The sequence below is a fragment of the Lasiosphaeria miniovina genome, assembly GCF_030549165.1.
Source record: "Lasiosphaeria miniovina strain SMH2392-1A chromosome Unknown B0T26scaffold_2, whole genome shotgun sequence".
Classification (NCBI taxonomy): Eukaryota; Fungi; Ascomycota; class Sordariomycetes; order Sordariales; family Lasiosphaeriaceae; genus Lasiosphaeria; species Lasiosphaeria miniovina.
Genome location: NW_026848221.1, coordinates 4,910,500 through 4,931,700, shown reverse-complemented (window position 1 = coordinate 4,931,700; position 21,201 = coordinate 4,910,500). Strand labels below are relative to the sequence as shown.

At 55.2% G+C, this 21,201-nt stretch overlaps 7 protein-coding genes across 7 annotated transcripts; 2 read left to right on the top strand and 5 right to left on the bottom strand.

Annotated features, from left to right (window-relative positions):
- Positions 1-171: 171 nt before the first annotated feature.
- On the top strand, positions 172-1,883 carry B0T26DRAFT_638519 (uncharacterized protein; the record flags this gene model as incomplete). The annotated part of the gene is made up of 4 exons (XM_060437044.1): positions 172-472; positions 535-789; positions 847-1,220; positions 1,302-1,883. The coding sequence occupies 4 exons, from the start codon at positions 172-174 to the stop codon at positions 1,881-1,883; spliced, it is 1,512 nt and encodes a 503-aa protein (XP_060301061.1).
- Positions 1,884-3,798: 1,915 nt separating this feature from the next.
- On the bottom strand, positions 3,799-8,317 carry B0T26DRAFT_639676 (SAC3/GANP/Nin1/mts3/eIF-3 p25 family-domain-containing protein; the record flags this gene model as incomplete). Its single annotated transcript, XM_060437157.1, has 3 exons — positions 3,799-5,289; positions 5,374-7,607; positions 7,921-8,317. Coding segments are annotated over 3 exons (4,122 nt in total), but the record flags the coding sequence as incomplete, so codon positions are not given.
- A 573-nt stretch (positions 8,318-8,890) lies between these two features.
- B0T26DRAFT_697208 (S-adenosyl-L-methionine-dependent methyltransferase) lies at positions 8,891-10,857 on the bottom strand. Its single transcript, XM_060441383.1, has 2 exons — positions 10,300-10,857; positions 8,891-10,101 (listed from the first exon to the last, which is right to left on the bottom strand). Exons 1-2 carry the CDS (start codon positions 10,628-10,630, stop codon positions 9,305-9,307), a joined length of 1,128 nt encoding a protein of 375 aa, XP_060301059.1. The 5' UTR covers positions 10,631-10,857; the 3' UTR covers positions 8,891-9,304.
- Positions 10,858-11,010: 153 nt separating this feature from the next.
- B0T26DRAFT_697199 (uncharacterized protein) lies at positions 11,011-15,659 on the bottom strand. The gene is made up of 23 exons (XM_060441382.1): positions 15,187-15,659; positions 15,018-15,095; positions 14,841-14,865; positions 14,633-14,782; positions 14,548-14,573; positions 14,282-14,473; positions 14,188-14,220; positions 14,072-14,089; positions 13,904-14,011; positions 13,807-13,829; positions 13,672-13,712; positions 13,601-13,615; positions 13,274-13,545; positions 13,147-13,219; positions 12,703-13,094; positions 12,538-12,621; positions 12,326-12,363; positions 12,133-12,259; positions 12,039-12,078; positions 11,978-11,982; positions 11,669-11,867; positions 11,556-11,603; positions 11,011-11,504 (listed from the first exon to the last, which is right to left on the bottom strand). Exons 1-23 carry the CDS (start codon positions 15,241-15,243, stop codon positions 11,365-11,367), a joined length of 2,184 nt encoding a protein of 727 aa, XP_060301058.1. The 5' UTR covers positions 15,244-15,659; the 3' UTR covers positions 11,011-11,364.
- A 271-nt stretch (positions 15,660-15,930) lies between these two features.
- B0T26DRAFT_697188 (dehydrase and lipid transport-domain-containing protein) lies at positions 15,931-17,660 on the top strand. The gene has a single exon (XM_060441381.1). It carries the CDS (start codon positions 16,185-16,187, stop codon positions 17,187-17,189), a length of 1,005 nt encoding a protein of 334 aa, XP_060301057.1. The 5' UTR covers positions 15,931-16,184; the 3' UTR covers positions 17,190-17,660.
- On the bottom strand, positions 17,247-18,271 carry B0T26DRAFT_163014 (uncharacterized protein). The gene has a single exon (XM_060433511.1). It carries the CDS (start codon positions 17,826-17,828, stop codon positions 17,304-17,306), a length of 525 nt encoding a protein of 174 aa, XP_060301056.1. The 5' UTR covers positions 17,829-18,271; the 3' UTR covers positions 17,247-17,303.
- On the bottom strand, positions 18,156-20,811 carry B0T26DRAFT_672771 (uncharacterized protein; the record flags this gene model as incomplete). The annotated part of the gene is made up of 5 exons (XM_060439507.1): positions 18,156-18,168; positions 18,204-18,290; positions 18,333-18,889; positions 18,945-20,604; positions 20,807-20,811. The coding sequence occupies 5 exons, from the start codon at positions 20,809-20,811 to the stop codon at positions 18,156-18,158; spliced, it is 2,322 nt and encodes a 773-aa protein (XP_060301055.1).
- Positions 20,812-21,201: the final 390 nt, after the last annotated feature.

The window sequence follows — 21,201 nt, the reverse complement described above, 5'->3', positions numbered from 1 at the left end:
TTCCGCGTGACCTGGTGTCTCCTCTACACACCTCGCCCTCTAATCGAACATTACCACTATCCGAATACCCTTTGGCTGGTCCCGGGTTCCTTTTATTCTCTCTTGTGTTTGAAATCCATCTCTCTATCGACATAACGGTCCTTGACATAATAATAACTACACACCGGCAACATGGCACCTCAAACATCAACCACCGCCAAGATGCTCACTCTCCTTACCCTTCTCGTAACATCACCCCTCGCTCTCGCCCTCCAAGTAACACCAAACTCGCCATGTTCATCGGTGTGTATGGACCAGCCCGACCTCGACCAGTCGGACCCCACCGCCTCAAACACAAAGAACTCGGACATCGTCTGCCAGGATGGTGCCCTCGCCAAAAGCGCCACAGGCACCAAGTGGCAGACGTGTATGACGTGCCTCCAGACAAGCACCTTCTCCAAGGGCGGCGAGACGGACCAGGGCTGGTTTCTCTGTAAGATGCATCCCAGGCACTCTGCTGTTTATGGGCTAGGCCGGCTAACCCTGCGGAACCAGACAACATGAGATATAGCGTTGCCTATTGCATCTTTGGATACCCCAACGCAACCGGCCTGGGATCAACTCCATGCAGCACCTCGACGGCCTGCGGCCCTTTGCAAGACAGCATGCAATACGGTCTCGTCAAGCCAAACAACCTGGATTCGTTTTCGTACTGCTCTGCTGGCGACGGCGAAGCCAAGGTCACGGGCAATTTTGAAAAGTGCGGGGCCTGTGTTACTGCCGACGGCAGCACCGACTACCTGGCCAACTGTAAGGAGATGCGTCTCTCGGCATGAGCCCCTTCATCAACTAACTCAATGACTCTAGATGTTGTAGCTCTAGAAGCTGGCTGCCAGCAGCAGCCTGCCCCCGGCAAACTTCTCGGCCTGAGCGGCACTGTCTTCACCCACGACCTCATCACCGTCGTTGATCCCTTGACTCTCAAATCTGCGGACAGCGGCTCGGGCCTGTCGACCACCGTCATTGTCGGCCTCGTCGTTGCCGGCGTGGCTCTTGTTCTGATCATGGCGGGGTGCGTTTTTATTTGCTGCCGCAGGCGGAAGAACAAACGTGCCCGTATGAGTTCCGAAGCCGACTTTTACAACCGCTTCCGCCACCGGTCTTCTTTGTCCTTCAAGTGCCAAACACATATGGCCTCGCCCATCACCGAGGAAATGCCTCACAGCGACATGATAGATGCTGTGTTCCAGTCGCAACAGCCAGGAGATCTTGGCCGGCGGTCGTCCGTCTGGAAAGCACATGACCCCGAAACCGCTTTCCAGGACATCACTCACGCCCCCGCCTACCCGCAACAAGAGTCTACCTTCCAGTTCAGCCACAACGAGAAGGCGGGCTTTGCCAAGCAGGGTGGAATCGCGACGGTCGCGCTGCCTCAGATCACTACCGACCTCCCCTCGCTACCACCGCATGCTTACACGTCCCCCAAGGCCGTGTATTACAGCCCATCTGACATCAAGTCGCCAATGTCGGCCCTGTCGGCACGGAGTACAACCGGCCTGCTGCCCGCCGTCCAGCCCTACGTCCCCGCAGAACACGGAATGCTCGCCACCCCTCAGACGGGCAACACCTTCACAACCCCAGCGGGCAGCGCCTTCACCAGCCCCGTTTCCGCCAGCCCCGTTTCCGCCAGCCCCTCCAGTCCTTTGGTAAACAGCTACACGCGGCACGAGCCGAGGCGACAGCCGTCCATCAAGCTGAACCTGGACATGAACATGCTGCCGCCGCCCGTGTCGTACAAGACCTCGCGGTACAGCTTCATCACGCGGAAGTCGCCTAGAACCCCGACGAGCCCTGCAGAGACCTGGGAAATCCAGACCACCTTTGCCGCGCCTCCCAAGAGGTGATGAGGCACTTGGCTTACCCACTTCTTCCTGTCTACATTTCTGTTTTCTCTTTGTTTCCCTGCGTCTAATATATACCCCAAAACGATGCGCGTCGCCGCGTGCTCTCGCTCTTCCTTTACTTTTTATTCTTATTGCCCACTTCACATGTAAACTAGGTATGCACACCGGCTGTTTACTTATAGGTCTTTTTTTTCTTCTTTTTTGTTGTCATGGCGAAACGATTTATATTTTTTTTCTCGTCTGCTTTTTGGTGGGAAATAGCGCCCTTGATGGAGATTAGGGGCGGCTTTTTTTCTGTAGTAGTGGAAATTGGGAGTTTTAGGCGCCTGGAAGATGTATGAGGGTCCAAAAAGGGGTTCGAGGCGAGGGCCAACCAACCATGAAGATTTACCAACGCCACGCAGATGAATCATGTTGTAGATGTCTGTGGATAATAATGGAGAGAAAGAAAGAAGAAATAAAGTCAAACATGAGATACATCATGGTGTCATTTTATCCGTGCATCTGTAAGCCTGAGCCTGTGAGCATTTTTCCAGGCAGTCGGCTACTGAGCTCGAGAGATCGACGATATACATCCCTCGAATGAAAGGGCGCGGCTTGCTACTTAGCTTGAGTTCCGACACGCGGCCACTCCTCTAGCTCGTTTAAACACGCGCGTGCTATAGTGGCGGTCGCAGCGATATATGATATATGATATATATGCATGTATGATGTGTGTGATGCTGTGGGCTTGGATCCAGACAGAGCGACAAAGGAAAATGCGATATGAGCTTGGGTATAATTGTATTTATCCTCTCTTGTTTCCTTTTGACCTAGAAACCATTCTCCACATCTCTCTAACTATGTGTAAGAGAGTGCGGGAGTATGTGGCCAGTTAACATGAATTTTCAACGGGCTTGATGCAGGAGAGAGCAACCCCGAACGCCACAACAGACAAGCCAGACCATCTGGCCCAAGACACGAATAGATAGATACGTAGGTAGGAACAAAAAGAGAAGAAGAGGATCAAAGGTTTTTGGTGTGAGGAGGGATAATATTTGTATAAGTTTTATCCATCTCTCTCTTTCTTCGTCCGCAGGCGGTTGGTTGGTTAAAACCACAAACCCGCCTCCGTCCCTCCCCCCCAACTATGGGCTTCGAACCCAGCTTGCCAACCAGCCAGCCAATTGATAGTACATTCGAATATGAAAAACGTGCATTCCTTCATTTTCTTGCTTTGTCCGAGTGCCTGGTCTCTGTCTTTCCACCGCACATCGATTCGTCTCATGTTGAAGATGTCGCATCCTAACATCTCTCACTCTCTCTGTTCCTCTCTCTTCCACTAAATATAAAAAGGCTTTTTTTGTCTTGTCACGCCTCCTCCGCCCACTACAAAACCAAATACGCCTCACGAGAACCCCTGAATCAGGTCCATCTGGTCGCGGAGGTAGGGCCTGTCCGCGTCGAGACGGTCCATCGTCTCGCGCAGCTCGCGGAGCATGTTCTGGGTTTGCTCCACCATTGCATTCGTCTCCGCCGTGCCTGTTGACGGCGGCTGCAACAGCAATGGCGATGCCGCGGGCGCCACCCTCTTCTTCTTTGCCGACGCCGGCGAGGATAAGCCAGTCCCTGCCTCATCATCGTGCATATCTTCGTCGTCGTCAGGGGCGCCGGGCGAGCCCCGCTTCCGCTTGGCTCCGCCGTTCTCTCTCCCCGCAGGAGACACAGGCGGGAGAGGGCCATCGCTGGACCGAGAATCTTGGCCGACGCTGTGCCGATAGTCGTTCTGGATATTCGGAATCTTGAGCCGAGCAAGTCTCAGCTGCAAGCTTGATGGCGTTTCATTACCGCCGTCGCCGCGATCCTCCGAGTCGGTGTCTTCGTTGTCTGAAGTCGGATCGGCAAGCAGTCCGTGCGCCCCATTGCTCTTGGTCCGCTTGCCGTCTTTCACGGCGTTGGCGATGGCTTCCGGGAGCCATTGGCCGTCGGCCATGGGGACGAGCCCACGGGCCCGCAGATCCCAGTGCCTCGACTTGTAGCCGTTGGCCTTGCCGAGCGATTTGCGCTTCGGGTCCCTTTCGTCATCCGAGGATTCCTCGGCCAGGCGTTTTCGCGAGAAGTTTGTCGTCTTGGGTACGGCTGGAAGGGACTGGCGGAACTGTGACGAGCCATTGACGGAGCTGTTCACGGACCTGCCCGCCGAGGTGCTCCTCCGGGCGTCGAGGCCAAACTTCTCTCGCAGCGACCGGGTCTTCCACCCATCCTGCTTGCTGACGCTGCTTTCCCGAGACTCTAGTTGTCGTCCTCGGATCGAGCTTCTCTTAGCTAGGACGAGTTCCAGTTCCGATGCGGGATACTGGAACGAGGCAGAGACGGGTCCATCGTTCTCGGCTTCCTTTGCGACACGCTGGGCAACGGCTCTTTCGTTGCGCAGCCCGCTAAAAATGCCGCTCGCGAGAAGTTGCTCCTCGACGCTTTGCCGCCGATCTGTGACGCTGCTTCGCCGCTCCGAGGCCATCGCGCTAAGACGGTAGCCGTATGCTTCCAGCTTCCTCCTTTCGGCTCTTTTTGCCTCCTTTTCGGCGCGCTCCGCGTCCTCCTTCTTCTTCTGCTGCAAAACGCGCTCTTGCGCCCGATACGCGCGCATCTTCTCCTTCCCTTCTCGCAGGATACGCGCCCTGGCCTTCTCCCTGGCGTTCCGCTGCCACCTATAAAAGTACTTGACGCGAAGATTGTAGACCTGGAATTTCCGGGCCTCTTGCCAAGACTTGTAGTCGTGCTCTTTCCGCTTCTGGTCTTCCTCGTCTTTGCGGAACTTTTCAAATACATCCGCGACAAGATCGTGGACAGTCGTATCGATGAACTGTTCCATCAGACCGCCGTCACCCGTGACGAACCAGTTGGTGAAATTGCTTAATGGATCTGGCTCTCTAGGCGTCTGCTGTGCAGGAACAGCTGGGAAGGTTGGTTGAGCTGGCTGGCCGGGTTGGGGCAGAAAAGGTGTACTTTTGCTCTGAGGGAAGGGCTGGGTAGGCGTAGTTGGAAACCCAGGTGTTGGAAACACAGGTCCAGCCACAGCAGACGAATTGATCTTCGGCGCTGGGGGGAGCACAGAACCCTGGAACAAGCTTGGCAGTGGCTCGCTTGGCGGCGTCAACACGACTGCAGGAACCGCCGGCGACTGACTTGGGATCAGACTGGTAGATTTTTTTGGCGCGGCATTCTCGGATGCTGCTTCGCCAGTAAAGAATGGGGAGCTCGAGCTCCCAGGACCCGAACTCAGAATCGAAGTTGGTTTGTCTGATAGGCCGAAAGGTTTTGTCGGGACGGTATCCGAGGGTCTCCCAGGGAAAATGGTCGTCGGGGTCGTCTTCGGTGCGCCATCATTGACCTCTGAGACTGGAGCGGAAGGCCAGGCTGGTGCCGGCTCTTCGGCAATCTTGGGAGGTAGCGCTGGTGTTGCGCTAGGGGCAGCCTTGAGGAAAGAAAAGGCGCCTGGAGCCGGAGGCACAGATATAGGGGTAGATATATCTTGTGCTGGTTGAGGAGCGGTCGATGGCCCGCTTGTTGTTTGAGGGACCGAGGCTTGCCCAAGGCCGAAGATGGGTTTTGGAATTTCTGTATTTGCCTGGGTCTTCCCGAAGCCGAAGGTGGGTGTTTGGGCTATTGTTGAAGCCGTTGCTAGACTTGCCTGAGTCTGCACAGAGCCAAATATGGGTGCTGGAGTTGTTATTGAAGAAGTCACTGGGAGAGCTACGTTCTCCTTTGGAAGGGGAGCTGGCGCTGGCGAAGGCGCAGGAGGTTGGCCAGGAGTAGTAAAAGTACTGCTTGCCGCCTGGGCTGGTGTAGTACCTTGGCCGAAGGCTCTCAGTCCAGCAGCAGCGCTTTGAAAACTCGGAAATGCAGGCGCTGTGGCCTTTGGCGCTGGCGTCTCGGCCGGCGCTGCGGGTGGTGATATCCCGCTGGGAGTGTCCTTGCTAGTACCCGCAAGAGGTGGGAGACTTGGGGTAGTTGTCCACACCCTCGAATCTTCGCTCGCCTGCGACGGTACAGGGGAAGAAATGCCATCGACCGCGTGCGATCTGGCGACAAATAGATCATCGGTGCTATCTTCATCGTTCCTGGTCTCATTTACCTCGTCGTAGATGGTGTTGTAAATCACATAAGGCAAAGACTGTCCGTTGCGTTTTCGCTCGACAAGTTTGTATGAGTATGCCTGCGTTACTCTGGGCGATGGTACATATTTCCGTCTGTCGTTGAGAAGAAGATATGGCCCTAGGACGGGATCTTTGCCTTCGGGGACCCAAGTCGAGAATTCGAAGTTGTGCAGCTTGGCAAACTCAACTGCCTCCTCGTCCGCGTCGAACCTCAGCATCTTGTTCAGATCCGAGGCCGTGATAGTGCGAGGAGCGTCTCGGGGACGCGCATAAGCCTTGACGAGGTTCTTCAGGATACACTGCCGCACTGAAGTGAAGTGCACTTCGGCAATGCATGCCATCGTGTAGGACACCGTGGAGTCCTCGACAATTGAGAAGTAGTTGGTGAAGGCCGTGTCAGCCAGCGTGGTCATGCGACGTGGCTTGATGGGCCCTTTCGGCTCCCGGACGTCTTCCATTGCCTGGATGAGCGAGAATGCCGTCTGGACCTCTCGGGACTCGAACCAGTACTCCTTTCCCCAGGCGGGAATCCTCTTTGCTATAGAAGGATCGCCAGCGTTGAGAAGGAGATAATATGCCCGGAATTCCGGCTCATTTTTGCAGGTGACGCGCTTCTCGCGGCACTCGTCGTACGCTTCAACCAGGGATAGGATGGTCCTGCCCAGCTGCTCGACCTCTTGCCTCTGGTCGAAATCGCTGCTGGCAAAACCCTTCCGGGACAAGAGGTGGAGGGCACTGGTGTGAAAGCGCGTGATGGTCTCAAAGCAATGAACCAACTCCTTCATCTCTTCCGGCGACTTTTGCGAATGAAAGGTAAAGTCTCGGCGAACTCCCCTAGTTCGGTCCCATAGGAAGTTGTGCATCGACGGCAGGTTGGCGTCTGACTGAAGGAGCTCGTTGAACAGATAGTCCGTCGTCTTTCGTAAGGCAGCAAATGTGCGGACGTCCATCGGCAGCGGGGCCTCCTGGCCAGCAGCAGATCGGCCGAACTTCTTGACCATCCGTGTGGGCTCTGCCCATAGTGCCATTGCAGCGCCGTGAGGGGCCTTTTCTTCTGTCTTGACGTCGAACTCGGCAATGCGCGAAACCTGCTCAAACTCCGGGCACATTTCCTCGCAGATGCCTTTGAAGGGAAGAGCATCTTCAAGCTTCCGCCTCTTCTCAGGGTCGTCAATGTACTCTACCTTTCGGAGAGACTCGTACACCTTGGCGCGATACTTCTTATACTGCTCCTTTAACGACTCGATGGGTCCGCGCTTATCGGGGTTGCCAGGCTCGGCCGGCCATGACGGAGGGTTGAGGCGCTCTTTGCGAAGGTGGCCAATTATTTTGTTGGCGTAGTTGAAAGCGAACTCGGAGAGCTGCTTGGTCTGCTGTGATGGCTCCTTCAGCGGGCCCTTGGCTTCAACGACGCCGGGCCTGCTCGCGCGCGGTTGGTTTCGCTCAGGTTGGTCTTGCGCTTGGTTTCGTTCAGGTCGGTCGCGGGCTTGGTTCCATCCAGGTTGGTCACGGGCTTGGTTCCGCCCAGGTTGGTCACGGGCTTGGTTTCGCCCAGGTTGGTCTTGCGCTTTGTTCTTGCCGCGAGATCCTCGTCGCGCCATTGCTTCTGAGGGGAGTGGTACGGGTGCGGTTTCTGGGAGTTCAATCAGCGGCTGAGATCCAAGCGGTGGCAGGTTTCTGGGTGACTCTACCTGTAGCTAGTCCTGCGGAGGAGAAGGGGTTGTGGGCAGCCTGTGGTGACTGCGCACGAGGTTGGCTCGCAAAGCCGGGCGCTTTCTGGAAAGGAGATATTTGTGCACTTGGGGGGAGTTGGCTCCGTATCCGCGGGGACGGCGATCTGGAAGGTCGTTGTGGTGCTCCGAACGGATTGTGCTTCTGCGCAGGTGCAAATGAAGTCGCACGTGCAGAAGGTTGTGAGGGAGCGAAGGGGGCCGGCCTCGCGAGAGGATTTTGTAGTTGCGAAAGATACCCCACATTACCAGCAGAAGCACCGGCAGCAGCAGCAGCAGCAGCAGCAGCGAAGGGTGGCGGCGCGGCGCCGAAGGGATTCTGAGGTGAAGGTGAGGTTCGTTGACTTGTCGCGGCGGGGAGGGGAGCTGAAGCTTGCGGGGACCCAAAGGGGTTGTTGAACCCTGCTCCTCTCGATGACGGTCTGCTGCTGTTGGCATTCCCAACAAAGACTGCCTGTCCAAAGGGCGTCGAAGCCGAGAAGAGTGGTTCCGCGAACGGGCTGGGTTGTGGTGTCGCGAATGCCTGTGAAGGTGGGGCCCCGAAGGGGTTGTTAACGGGTGCCGCCATAGTCGTCAGGGTATGGCATTGGAGTCGGGCGAGGCAGATGTGATTGGGAGGTGAGGCGATGGTGAGAGTGTCGTCGCGTCGCAAGACGGTTGCGCGGTGGCGGCTCGGCGCGCACGTGGATGATGCTTTACCTATGACAAGTCGACGGCGACGACAAGGACGGGGTCGAGACGAGAACGGGACGGGAAGGTCGCGACGTCGGTGTCGGTAGCGGCGCACACAGAACTACAGCATTTTGTCCAACCCAGGTTGCTTGCCGATCGACGACCAAGACAACTCATCCACGACGCGAAGCACGGAATGCCGACCTGTTCGGACGGGCTTGTTCAGCACGGGCTGGCTTGCTTCTTTGTCGCATTCACCTCGACTTCAGATTCTGCCCATTCAAATGGGGCGGTCAACAGCTAAAAGTGATGCCCAGGTGCCCCACATGACCACTTTGGGAGAGAAGCCAAGGGTGGCTAGCTCGCGACGCTCCTACTGGATGCCCAATGGTGCGCGTCAAAGGCCCAAACTTCCCTACCAGCGGGCGGCTGGCCAGGGTTGGGGGTTTATTAAACTTTGAACCTTTGAAGGACGGAGCGCTCCTGAATTGAGCCGTCGAAAAGATGAAAGTTCCATTTCATGTCGTTATCTTTAAATGTGTATACGCACCCTAAAAATTGCCGATAAATTTCCAATTACATCTTCCAAATAAACAGCACAAGAAAGAATAACAAAGCGAAGCCAATGTTCAAGTAAAACTTAATAGGATGAATCCAAGGTCCGCATGTCTCTTGTCAAGAGCGAGTATACGGTTTTCTCGCACAAAGCACTGCGTACCTGTCTTTGCGAGACAACAAAGGTGAATACGGATAGATAGCAGAGTTGCACTAGATATAGAGTAGCAGACAAAATAGTTCACACAGAGCACAATCACGTGGTCAATCAAGGTATATACAATCAAGGCATGTCGCGGAACAAAGCGTTTGCTGGGTATCGTGATTGTTATTCTTTTTTCCTAAAGCGGCCCTGCAGCCAGCAACGATACATCTTCAGCTTCTTTGCCCGGTTCACGAGCATTCTACGATCAACACCGAGCTCCTCGATCTCAAACGACGGACCACTCGGTGCAGATTTCTCGCCGCTGTCGACGACACCGGCGCCATCAGCGGTGGTGTCTTGGGTATCAGGAGCGGGCTTTGCCGACCAAATATCGGCCAGCTCGTCCTTCTCAAAAAAGTAGACGCGCGTGCCGTCGCCTCGAATGTAGAAGTTCTCTTCGAGATAGCGTCCCTTCTTGAACCGGACCTGAGCGAGGTCCCCTCTTCCATAATCGCGGAAGCAAACCTCGCCGCCGGGCTTAAGCACCTGGTAAACATTCTCAACCGCCTTCTTCCACTGCAACGGGGACAGTGCAGAGAAGATAAACACCATCAACACAAGGTCCACGGAGCCTGCTTCCAGGCCAGGTGGCAGACTGTTGCCGGCCACGTCCCAAACATCAGCTTGCATCAAGTCCGTGTTGTACGACTCGTGTGCGCGCATGACCTCGACCGCTTTTTTTGAGAAATCACAGGCGTGAAGCTTCAGCAGTGGGTTCTTGTTCCGGGACAGAATCGGAAACGCCGTGTTCCCCGCACCGGCTCCTATTTCTAGGAGCGTCTTGGGGCCGGCCCCTTCCTCTGTGACCTTGTTCAGAATCGGAAACTCTTGTTGGAGCCATTTCCGGTCCTTGAAGAAGTTTGCAGTATTGTTCTTGTAAAACTGGTTCCACCATTTGGCAGGATCCGAGTTGAACCGATCTGCCGTCAAAAGTTAGCAAATCTGCTAGGTGACCTGATAACATTTGACAATGATTGTTTTTGGGGCGTAGTCAGATGGGAGCGAAAGACGTTGCTATACATAGATGTCTTCAAGGTTGTTCAGATGAACTATGCTATAAGAAAATCATCACACGCGGGTGATTGTTGTTGGTAAAAGCGAAATGCTTGTGAGCTTACACTTGTCAAAATCCGAGACAGGAGCCTGCCGCTGCATCTCGTACTGCTGCTCGGCATACTCCTTGTATGCGTCGTCAGTCTCGACGTGATCCCAGGCATTGAACTCGAACGGGTCGTCCTGGTCCTGAAGCAAGCGAGAGCCAAACTGGAATGGGTCGCTCCGCTTCTGGTTGAACTGTGGATCGTGAGACCGGTGGGGCGACGTCGGCTGCTGCACGTCTCCGGCTATCTCAAGCGCAGAGATTTCTGCAGCAAGCTTCGTGTCTTGTCCATCGGCCAGGCCAGCCAGGTCCGCGACCGGCACAACGACGGCGCCATCAGGGGCCGACATGGCAAGAAGGGTGGGCTTGTCTAGCGGACTGTGTTAGTGCGCCTCCAGCGTGCGACTAACAATCGCCACAGGTCATTGAATGGCGTGTTCTGAGGTGCGAGTGCGACAGAGCATATCGCGTGGAGAGGACTGCTGGATTGCAGGCTGGGGAAGGTGGAAGGAAGATGAAAAATGCGGAAGGTGAAAAGTTGATGAAATAGGTCCTTGATGTGGGGCACTACTTTTTTTTCTTCTCGGCGCCGTTTCGCCGAGCCCTGGAACCAGGTTGCCAGGTCAGTTCCCCCTCCCGGCCTCAGGCATGCACGGTTCCGGGGGCAGGTAAAGACAGACCCACTTGGTTCTCAACTCGGAGTCAACAAGGACAAAAAAAAGGGGAAATATTGAAGAATAAATGTATCAATAATTAATTATTCTTTATATCCGGCGAAAGAATATCAGAAATGACCTCCCCATGAATTGGAACAATAACTCGGCGACGGAGAGGCACAAATCCCAACCCATTACGAACTTTGGCCAGTTGCTTAACTTACGTGCACCCATGGCACTGGCAAACATCGAATCTCTCGCATCCTAACGTAGGTACGTAAGGTAGTTTGACTCAAGATACTCCTATGCATGCAAGATCCCAAGTCCCTAGCTGCCCAAAATGTCGATCAGAGCAAATGACCCCTTTCTATGGAGGAATGCAAGCCCGTTTCACAGAGTCAAGACCAGCAAACATATCAGCTCTCTGCCTATTTAGCCTCCTTCGCCTTCTTGCTTGCCAGCTTCTTCTCGATCTTCTCCAGCTCCATGTCGATCCGCTTGAAGCTGAAGCTCCTCCAGAAAGGCGGATACAGAAAGGGCCTCAGGTCAAATCGGTTATCGTCCGGCGCTGTCCACCCAAAGTCAGTTCCTGAAGTGAAAAGCATGTTGTGGTACTCACCATAGTCGTTGCAGTGTAGCGCTGGAGTCAACACAGTCGACTTGTGGCCTGATAGAGCATTAGCAAAACACACCAGACAGCATCTTGTCAAAAGGCACATGACCAAAACTTACGGTTGATGGCATAGAAGTGGTAGAACCTCTTGACCTTCTCCGCGACCTGTGCAGGAGTGTAGCGTGGTGCATCGTCATCAGGTCTGATCTCGCGCTCGGCACTCCAGTCGTGAACGAGCCGCTGGAACATGGCAAACGGGCCAAGCTTGTTGATTTTGCGAAGTCGACCAAAGATGGTCAGCTCCTGGTATGTCATTCCCTATCATTCACTGTCAGCGCCAGCCAATCGCCCGGCTTGGTTGTAGCTATGACAGCTATCAAGGACGCAACATCATTTCTGACATTATCCCTTGTGAACGATGCACATACCATGTCTAGCCCGCAGCGTTAGTGACTGTTGTTTCAGGGTGGGCTTTGTTGAGATGCTTACCTGCTTCATCACTCTGAACGTAGTTCTGCGTAATAGGCTCCTGGGAAGAGTTAGCACACACGGATCAAGCTGAAGCTGGAAGTGCTGCACTCACTAATTCCGCAGTGGGCACGGCTGTCAAGAACCCATCAAGGCAAGGCAAGTCGAAGTTCTTCTCGGCCCAAGCAATGAACCGTTTTAGATCAGATTTGTCAATCGAACCAATTGGGTTGATGTCGGCACTGCTCCATGGTTAGTTAATCGTCGAATATCACAACCGAATCCGAGAAGCAGCCCCAATAACATACCTTGAGCAGTCATATTTCGTGAGATAACCTCGGAGAGCTATGAAAAGAGGAGACCCGTTAATTATCTCCATCATGGATACTCGAGGCTGAACTGGTGGGTATTCGGGTCATTCCACAGGGCGCGCTTCACATATGAAAAAGGTACATACTCTGTAATACTATCAGTACTGGGGATAGTTAGTCATAATGATACCAGGACGGTGTTGACTTACTTCGCCGACATTGGCGCTTCCCAAGACCAAAAGGCTCCCGCCCCCGGGCCTGTTGCGCGCCGTAGGAAGAATTTGTCCAAACTCCTGGCCGTCGGTATCGAGTCAGTACGCAGCTCTCTTCAGAACAGGAGAGATTAATGAGAAAGGCCGAGATTATTTACGTACGTATGCGGTCACCATTCGAATCCGAGCTTGTATGCACTGAAGCGTCAGGTTCTCCTGGTTGGTACCGCCATGCACCTTGAATCTCGGCTCAAAGTTGATCGTGTTCACGAGGAGATTCTTCTGGGCTTCATAAACGTCATCGATGTCGAGGTTGACATGGTAGCTGCCGATGGCCTCGGCGAGGTCCTTTGCGCGCTGGCGAGTCTCGTGGGAGCTTTGCTTCTTCATTCCCATGTATATTGTGGTGAATATTTGGTTGCAAAGTGCCTGCGGCGTCTTTGGGAGCACGCCTTCGCCATCGTATTTCGCGATACGCTTGACGTCCTCGATAACCTGGGCATTTCCATCCTCGATGGCGGCAATCACGATACGGCACATGGAATAAACGATGGCTGCCAATGTTAGTTGGGGATGCGGTGCGATTGAGCAATAACCAGTACATACTAGCAGTTGCACACGAGTCTATTCCGCCGCTTAGTGGAACTAAGAAGCCTGCCGATCCGGATCTGCGGAGGTACTGTCGGTGCCATTTGTTAGTCTGGCCCGCTTTGCACAGTCAGGTTTTACTCACGTCCCAGAGGTAACAGCCACCGCAAAGGGCAACCTCCTCTTCGACCGAGTGGATTCTCGGTTGAATTGGCAGCGTAGGTCCTCTCGTGACGTCGGACTCTTCATCTTCAGAACTGAGCTCGAAGGGCGTCTGGATTCTCTGATACTTGGCAGCTGATGTCGCGGCTTGCATACCACGGGAGATGGCGGCTCTGTAGGACCTCACTTCATCTAGGTCCACAGTAGCCGTGACAACTTCGACGTCGTTCAGACTGAACTGGGAGCCCTGGGCAACTAGATCTCAAGTCAGACCTTTCTCCATGAAACCCAGGAGTACGGTTTGCCTTACCGACGTCACCATTCACTGCAAATAAAATGTCAGTTGTTGGTCCCGAGCAGTTCAGTCTCGCAGCAATATACCTATGATCATGGCGCAACCATCGAAGTAGAGCCTCTCGCCGCTATCGCAGTTAGCATAGCGCATTCCCGCCGATATGTCATGCGGGTTGCGGGAGGGAGTTTGGCATAGACATTGAAAATCCGGGAAGCACATACTCGCAGCCTTGTTGATTGGCATACTGCGACACGACACGTAAGAATCAGCACGGGCGCAGTACATAGATATAGTGAGTTAGGGGTACGGGGGTCATACAAGATAGATGCCGCCATTCTTCCTGGTAGCTTCGGTGATGAGCTGCAGGCGGGTATCGAGCTTCCTCAGGGTGAAGTGGGAGCCGGAACTGTTTGTGATAATTTCCACCTAGATCCAGTTAGTTCTAGGGTTGACCGTCCCGATGCAAGAATTGGAAGCTTTTCTTACCCCATCAAGGGCCATGTCCTGTAGAAAACCAAGTTAGCCTACGTTGACCTAGATCGAGGTCTTGGCCCGAAAGGCTATCTGCGACAAGGCTCTCAACGATGGGAGGTCCAACATACAATGTGTGGGGCACGGGGAGTAAAGAGTTCCTCCTGTTAATCAGTTAGCAAGAGAGATTGAGTAGTTTCTGCCTCTTCGAGCGTGGTGGCCTACGCAAGTCTCTGCCCCAAAAGCAGTCTCGGGGGTGGAAATGACAGCATCACCAAACAAGACGTGGGTTTCGCCTTGAATTTCCGACAGGATCTTAGGCAGGTGGAAAAGCTCGGTTTCTCTGGGGCGCATCCATGGAGTGAAGTGTCTCATCTCTCTGTAGTTGCCGTCGTTGGCAAGCCACATCTTGGGCCGCTGTCCGATCCCATCGTCAGCGACTGCAGCATGATTCCAAGGTCGCGGTAACTCATCCCGAGCCCAAGACTTACAATCAAGAGGATCTTTCCGTCAAGGCCTGAATATATACACTTTAGCCCTTGAACTCTAGTGGTGTCAAGATGAACTCGGACTCACATATAACCCTGCAGTTGTATCTCAGGTTTCGGTGCAGGATGGGCAAGCCAACGTCAAGCAGGATGCCATGAGTAGACTTGTCTAGTAGGAGCCGCTGGAGCATTTCCAGACTGTGAGTGTAGACATCGAGCTCATGGAAATGGTCGAGGGCTGGCCAGACAGTTTAGTACATGTTGTGGATCTTACGGCGTGGTGCGATATAGCTCACCCGAATACCCAGTAATCTCTAGTTCCTAAGAGTTTGCAACATTGCTCGTATTAGAAATTTCCAAGTGCTCACGGAAGGCGGCGTTGGTTCGGTGTGAGGAAGCTGGACAAGGGCAGACAACGACAACCCCCAACGACAGAACAACAACAGCGCCAGCCAATTACACCAGAGACTTACAGGTCCAACACGGAGACGTGCACCGGCGGCCTTTGCCAGGTGGATGCTTTCGATGATCCTGCCTAGGTTGCCCTCCCACTGTACAGAGTATCACAACTGTTAGCATTGGTTGAAGGGAGGGCCAATTAGAACAACGGCAGACCATTCATTGGCTGCGTTGGCCACTTACGTCAAGAACCCATTGGTTCAAGCTACATGTTGCGACAGTCACGAGGTGGCCCCCCATGGCGGCGATGGGCGATGTCGGCAGATGGCGGGACCGAGATGGGAATGCAGCTCGGCCGCTGAAATGTTGGGGAAATTATAAATGGCCCTGGAGAGGCTATTCCTGCAACGAGGCAGTTCTGGAAATGGTGTCCAAGGTGAAAGAATGTCAAGGGTCTAGGACGCTTCCCGGAGCTTCATGAGACTGAGTGTAGGAGATGCGTATGATAAGGAGGGGTACCAACTGAAACCCTTCCAAGCAGGTTGCCAAATGACTCTACCCTAGGTAAGGGAAGGGGTGGGATGCTGACAGGTCTGAGCCCGTTTGTTGGAGGCGGCACGTCTCCGCAACGGCGTCGGCACTTGTTTTAACTCCTGCCCGCCAAACCGCCAAATGCGATGTGTGAATCCCCCATAATATTTTTTTTTTAAAACCAGAGCTAAAGTACAAAAGCATCGGCTTGCCTCTTGTCTAGAGATGTCCCATGTACCCAAGTCGCTGTTCAAGTGCGTCGAGGCCGTTGAGATGCGTCAGAAGGACCCAATACGGTTAGATAGCGGGTAGTAATAGCAGTTGGAAAGCGTAGACCACGAAGAATACCCACTGTAGCATAACATCTAGCGCTTGCCATAGCAAATACAGGGCATAGTCTGCATAGTAGTCCCAGCTTAGCCACCCGTCAGGCACACACGGCCGACCTCGGTAAAACCGCGCTCGGGAAAAAAAAGATCGCGAATGTCGACACCCGCCCCGACGTCAGCGACAGCGACAGCGGAAGTGACAGCGACAGCAATGGAAGCTAGGTAACGACAAGACGGACGTGTGGGCAGTGGGATTTTATAGGAGGACATTTCCCCCGTTCCGATCGCTACAGAGTCGCAACAACAACAGACACAACCCCCTCGCCGCCTTCGTTTCGCCCGTCCCTGCCACTCGAGGCCTCAAAAGCACCGCCCGTCGCCATGGCACTTCAAATCTCTCCCTCGCCCGCGCGGCGCGTGCTAGCCTCGAGAGTAACGGCAACGGCGCCAACTTCTTTCCGCGCGCAGCACACATTCTCCTCCCTTCCGTGCCGCCGCGCCCTCTTCTCGAGCCTCCACAACACACCACGACTACCACCGCACTCCCCCCCACGGCTCTCACGGCGACCTTCAGCAACACCACACCACGCCCTCCAGCCAAGACCCAGCCAGCGCCACTCATCATCATGGCTCCTATCCGCCCTCCCGCACCTCCTCCCGGGGTCCAGCACCAACTCCGTCGGCCCGTCCCCAACACCAACACCAACGACCACCCTCCGCGCGCGCCGCACACTCCCGTACCCGCCAGCGCAAATCTACGCGCTGATCGCCGACATCGACGCGTACCGGCTTTTCCTGCCGCACTGCACATCCTCAAAAGTAACGGCTTGGACGTCGCCTGCCCCCTCCCCTCCCTCACAACCATCACCACACACACCATCACCAGCACCCTCAGAAACCAGTCAGCAGCAGAAACGGAAGTGGCCGGCGCGCGCAGACTTGACGGTCGGCTGGGGCCCGTTCACGCAGAGCTACACGAGCTGGGTGTACTGCGAGCCGGGGCGGGCGGTGGAGGCGGTGAGCGGGTCGGGGGCGCGGACGACGATCCCTGCGGCGACGCTCGCGGAGCACGGGTATTCTTCTGGCTTTGAGTCTGACGGGGACGACATGGCGATGGCGGGCGTGTTCGAGAGCCTGGTCACGCGGTGGACAGTGCGGCCTGTGACAGCTCCGGGATCGGGATCGGCCGCGCTTCCTCAAAACAACGGCGCAGACGGGAGTGATGATGGCTGTTGGACCGAGGTGTCGCTTAGCGTGCGGTTCCAGTTTGCGAACCCGGCGCTGGGGTACGCCATGGGCCAGCTAGCCGACAACAAGGTCGACGAGATGGTGCAGGCGTTTGAGGACCGGGCGAGGGCGCTCTACGGGCCCGGGAGCAGTCAATAAGTGCCTTCTTCCCTTGGGTGACCCTTCCATCCTCTCCCTCCCATCCATGAACACGCGCATTCATCCAAACCACATCCAAAGACCACCTTACTTTCAGCACGAGCGCATGTCTGTCTATAAAACATCACGTGTATAAACAGTTTTCTTTCTTTTTTTAAGAGTATTTCTAGCATTTTTAGACAGCAGCGGCGCACTCAGAAAGACGGGGGGGGAAAAGACGGAAATAGGAATTAAAGTAAGAGGATAGACAAAAAAAAAGCAATAAGACCATCTACCCTTCCCTCCCTCCCTTTCCTTTCCAAGATAGACCAAACCAAAACAAAAAAAAAAAGTAGATAGAACCCCGCCACGCATGGACAACATTGCATTCGTCTTTGCGCCAGACCAAAACAAAGGTTGTCGTAGACATTTCAGAGCAAGCCCACCCGCTGCCCAGAAAAATAGAATAAAGAAGCCCCCTCTCCCCCAACCCACCGAGAGACAGAGCAGCGACAGAAAATGAGGGCAGACCAAAGCAGACCGGAGAGCGTAGAACGGGGCACATCTGATCATTCCACCCATAAGAAACCCCCTAGCTCCGAATTGATCCTTCCTGCCCTTGGTACCATTCAAGCTTCTCATACTCCACCGTCGATGCATGAAAGCGCAAAAGAGTCGATCGGTAGGTGGCCGCAATATAAACAAAGTCCAGAGAGGGAAAGGGGGAATCCAAAAAGCCAACAAAAGAGGAGGATAACAGCAAAACTAAGCAAAAAGGTATCAAAAAGCAAACAAGTTTATGCCGGAAAAAGAGAACGCTGAAGGTGACGCAGCCATGAAGAGTAGTCGTTTATACCGAGGGGAGTAGAGGGAGCCGATATTGACAGCGGCAGCCGAGGTGCCACCGGCTCTGCGCCGTAACCGTACCAACTGTGGCCTGCCGTGACACTCGAGGCAATTCGCTGAGCGACTCGTTTATTCGGTCCATCAATGCCGTTTTCTGCCAGCGACGTTAGCATACAAACAAAAACATACGGCAGAGTCGACCATGAAGTAGGAGCTGGGGAATTCGGGATAGAAACGGACTTGTAGAGCATGGGCTTGACGTGTTGCGGAGTGTGTCTGGAGCGGGATGTGGAAGGGGCACGGGTCACATAAACATACTTCTTGCCGCTGCTGCTTTTAGTAGGTTTCCCGGCCATCCAGCCCAACATGGAGCCCGTGGATTTCGAGACTCTCTTGGGCGGCTTGCCAGGCTCCACCTCAATGACTTGAGGTGGCATACCCCCCATGGGCCGTCCTCGGCCACCCATAGGAGGTGGAACACCAGCCCAGCCTTGAGGGGGGGGCGGAGGCGGCCCCATGCCACCGCCACCACCCGGCCGTACGCCCATTGGGCGAGCACCAGCAAACATCCCCGGGAAGCCCCCGGCTGGCCGGGGGGCGTGTCCGTGGGCGTGAGCGTGTGGGTGGCCCGGATGGTGCGGCCGAGGCATGCCACCGGGTGGCATGCCGCCGGGGGGTGGGCCCCGCATACTGGCCAACTTGTCCATGGGCCACATATGCATTGTTATTGACCAGTCTGGCTCAACCACCTTGTCCCAGACCGTGGGCAGAATGATCTCGCCATTGGGACCGACCAAGTCATAATGCCCTTCTTGGACGTGAGGCCCGATGACTTCGACATGCAGAAAGGCCTGCTTAATGAGCTCCTCCATTCCCTGTGCACTGTCAGCAAAGGGGTTCTTGGGAGGGTAGAAAGTCTCCTCGACATACCGTCCACGTTTGACATAGGTTGTACGGGAAGTTGAATTTGCGGCCCACTGCGTCTTTGAACTTGATGGGTGCCTTATCCTTCTTCTTGGCTGCCTCTTCAATCTTTAGTTGCGTTTCTTCGATGATCTTCTTCTTGAGCGCCTCCGCCTCCTTCTTCTTTTCCTCCTCGGCAGTCTTCGCCGCCTCAGCAGCCTTCCTCTCGGCCTCGAGTTTCTCCCTCGCCTCGAGTTCGGCCTTCAACTTGGCGTCGGCTTCGAGCTTCTTCCGCCACTCGGCGTCTTCGGCGGCCTTCTTGTCGGCGGCCTCTTTAGCTTCTTTCTCGGCCTTCTGGGCGGCTTCTATCTTGAGGATCTCGGCTCTGATCGCAGCAGCTTGCTTCTCCTCGGCCTCCTTCTTTGCTGCCTCTAGCTTCGCCTTGGCGTCCTCCTCCATTTTCTTGACTAACGCGTCCTTTTCGGCTTGCTTCTTATCCTCGGCGGCTTTGAGATCTGCCTCGGCCTTGCGGGCTTCCAGCATCTTTTCGTGATGCACTCTGATGGCCTCCGCAATCTCGGCCTTTTGCTTAGCGTCGCGAATTGCGGCCTGTTCCGCTTCACGCTTCTTGCGCTCTTCGGCGTCCCTCATCTCCGCCTCCATCTTGTCGCGAGCATCACGCTCGGCACGCTTGAGGGCTTCCTCGTGCGCCTTTCTCCTCTGCTCTTCGGCTTTGCGCTCCTGCTCCAGCTTTTCGCGTGCCAATTTCTCGGCTTCCACCCTTGCCTTCTCGATCTCTATCTTGGCATCCTCTTGCGCCCTCCTCATATCCTCCATCCTCCGCTGCAGTGTCTCCTCGGTGTCCCTCCGGATCTTCTCCTCCAGCTCCTTTTGTTTTAGCTCGGCTTCCTTCCGTTGCTTCTCCAGCTTGAAGAACTCGAGCTGAGCCTTCATGGCTTCCACCTCTGGGTCCAGCTTCTTTTCTGCCGGCGGCGGCGCGGGTGTGGGAGGCCCGACAGGGACGCCGATCTCGGTGGGGGGGGGCGGCGGCGCATACATGTAGTGCGCACTATAACCAGGACCAGGACCTCCGCCGCCACCGCCGCCAAAAAAGGCGGCACCGTTCTGGTGATACGGCATCACGTCGTAGCCACGAGGATGTTCTCCAAAGAAGTTTCCGCCGCCCCCATTAGCGGCCATGCCACCCATGGGAGTGAATGGGTTTTGGTAATTGTACGGCACCATCTGCCCATTGAAATGATTTGGCATGTATGCGCCGACGTGGCTCGCCGCATAGTTGGCGGGTTGGTGGCCGCCTCGGCCATAAAATGCGCCATGGTTTTGCGGGGGTGGTGGGCCGTAGCCGCGCCCCCCAAACGACGGGCCGGGGCCGTAGTCGTCTGACGGGTCTAGACTCATCGGAGGAGGCGCCGGGGCTGGGCCGCCGCGATATACAAATGATGCGCGTGCAGAGGAGGGGAGCCTGTGGCGCCGCGATGTGCTTCGTCGTCGCGTGCTTTGAGGGCGAGGTGGCTGGTGACTTGTTGACGCCGAATCTGACGGGTCTATATCGTCGAATGGGCTTGGACCCCAAGGGTCGTTCTCGTCTACCAGCGAGTCGCTGTACTCCTCTTGGCTATGCGACGAATCGCCCTCGTCGTCGTCGTCTGTGAACGAGCTTGACGAGCTAGTTGATGATCGGCCGTGTCCGGGTTGGTCAATAGTTACGGTTGTCCGTCGCCTAAGGTTTCTGTAGAAATGGGTGGGAAGAAGATAGCCACCTTGGTCAGTATTGTCGCGCTTATGAGGAGGGAGCCGAGCGGCACAGCAGCCCTCAGCCTACCCATGCGCCAGACGGGGATGGGGGGAAAGAAAAAAGTCAGACTTACGACATTGGGAATAGCGGGATCGCTCACCCTTCACTCGCGACAATCTGCGGGGGAGAGAGTCGGAGCAAAGGCGGCAGGCTTGCGAGATCCTTTTGATCAAGATTTGGCCAAAGGTAGGTACGAGGTCTGCCCCGTCGGGGGAGACAGAGCGCCGGCGAAAGGGTGTATTTAGCGGTGAGTGCGCAGACGCCCTGGCGCACAAGGCAAGGTGGGTGAGGTGGGAGTGGCAGTGGCAGTGGCGGGAAGGGGGATTTGGACCAGGCCCGACGCAGACGCGGGGTGCGGAAAGTGCTAGTTTGCGATTTTTGGCGGTTGGACGAAACTGGGTTTCGCGACGGCCCCTGGATGCTCAAGAGACGGGAGTAAGCGATACTATGTTTTGGCGGTCGGCGCGC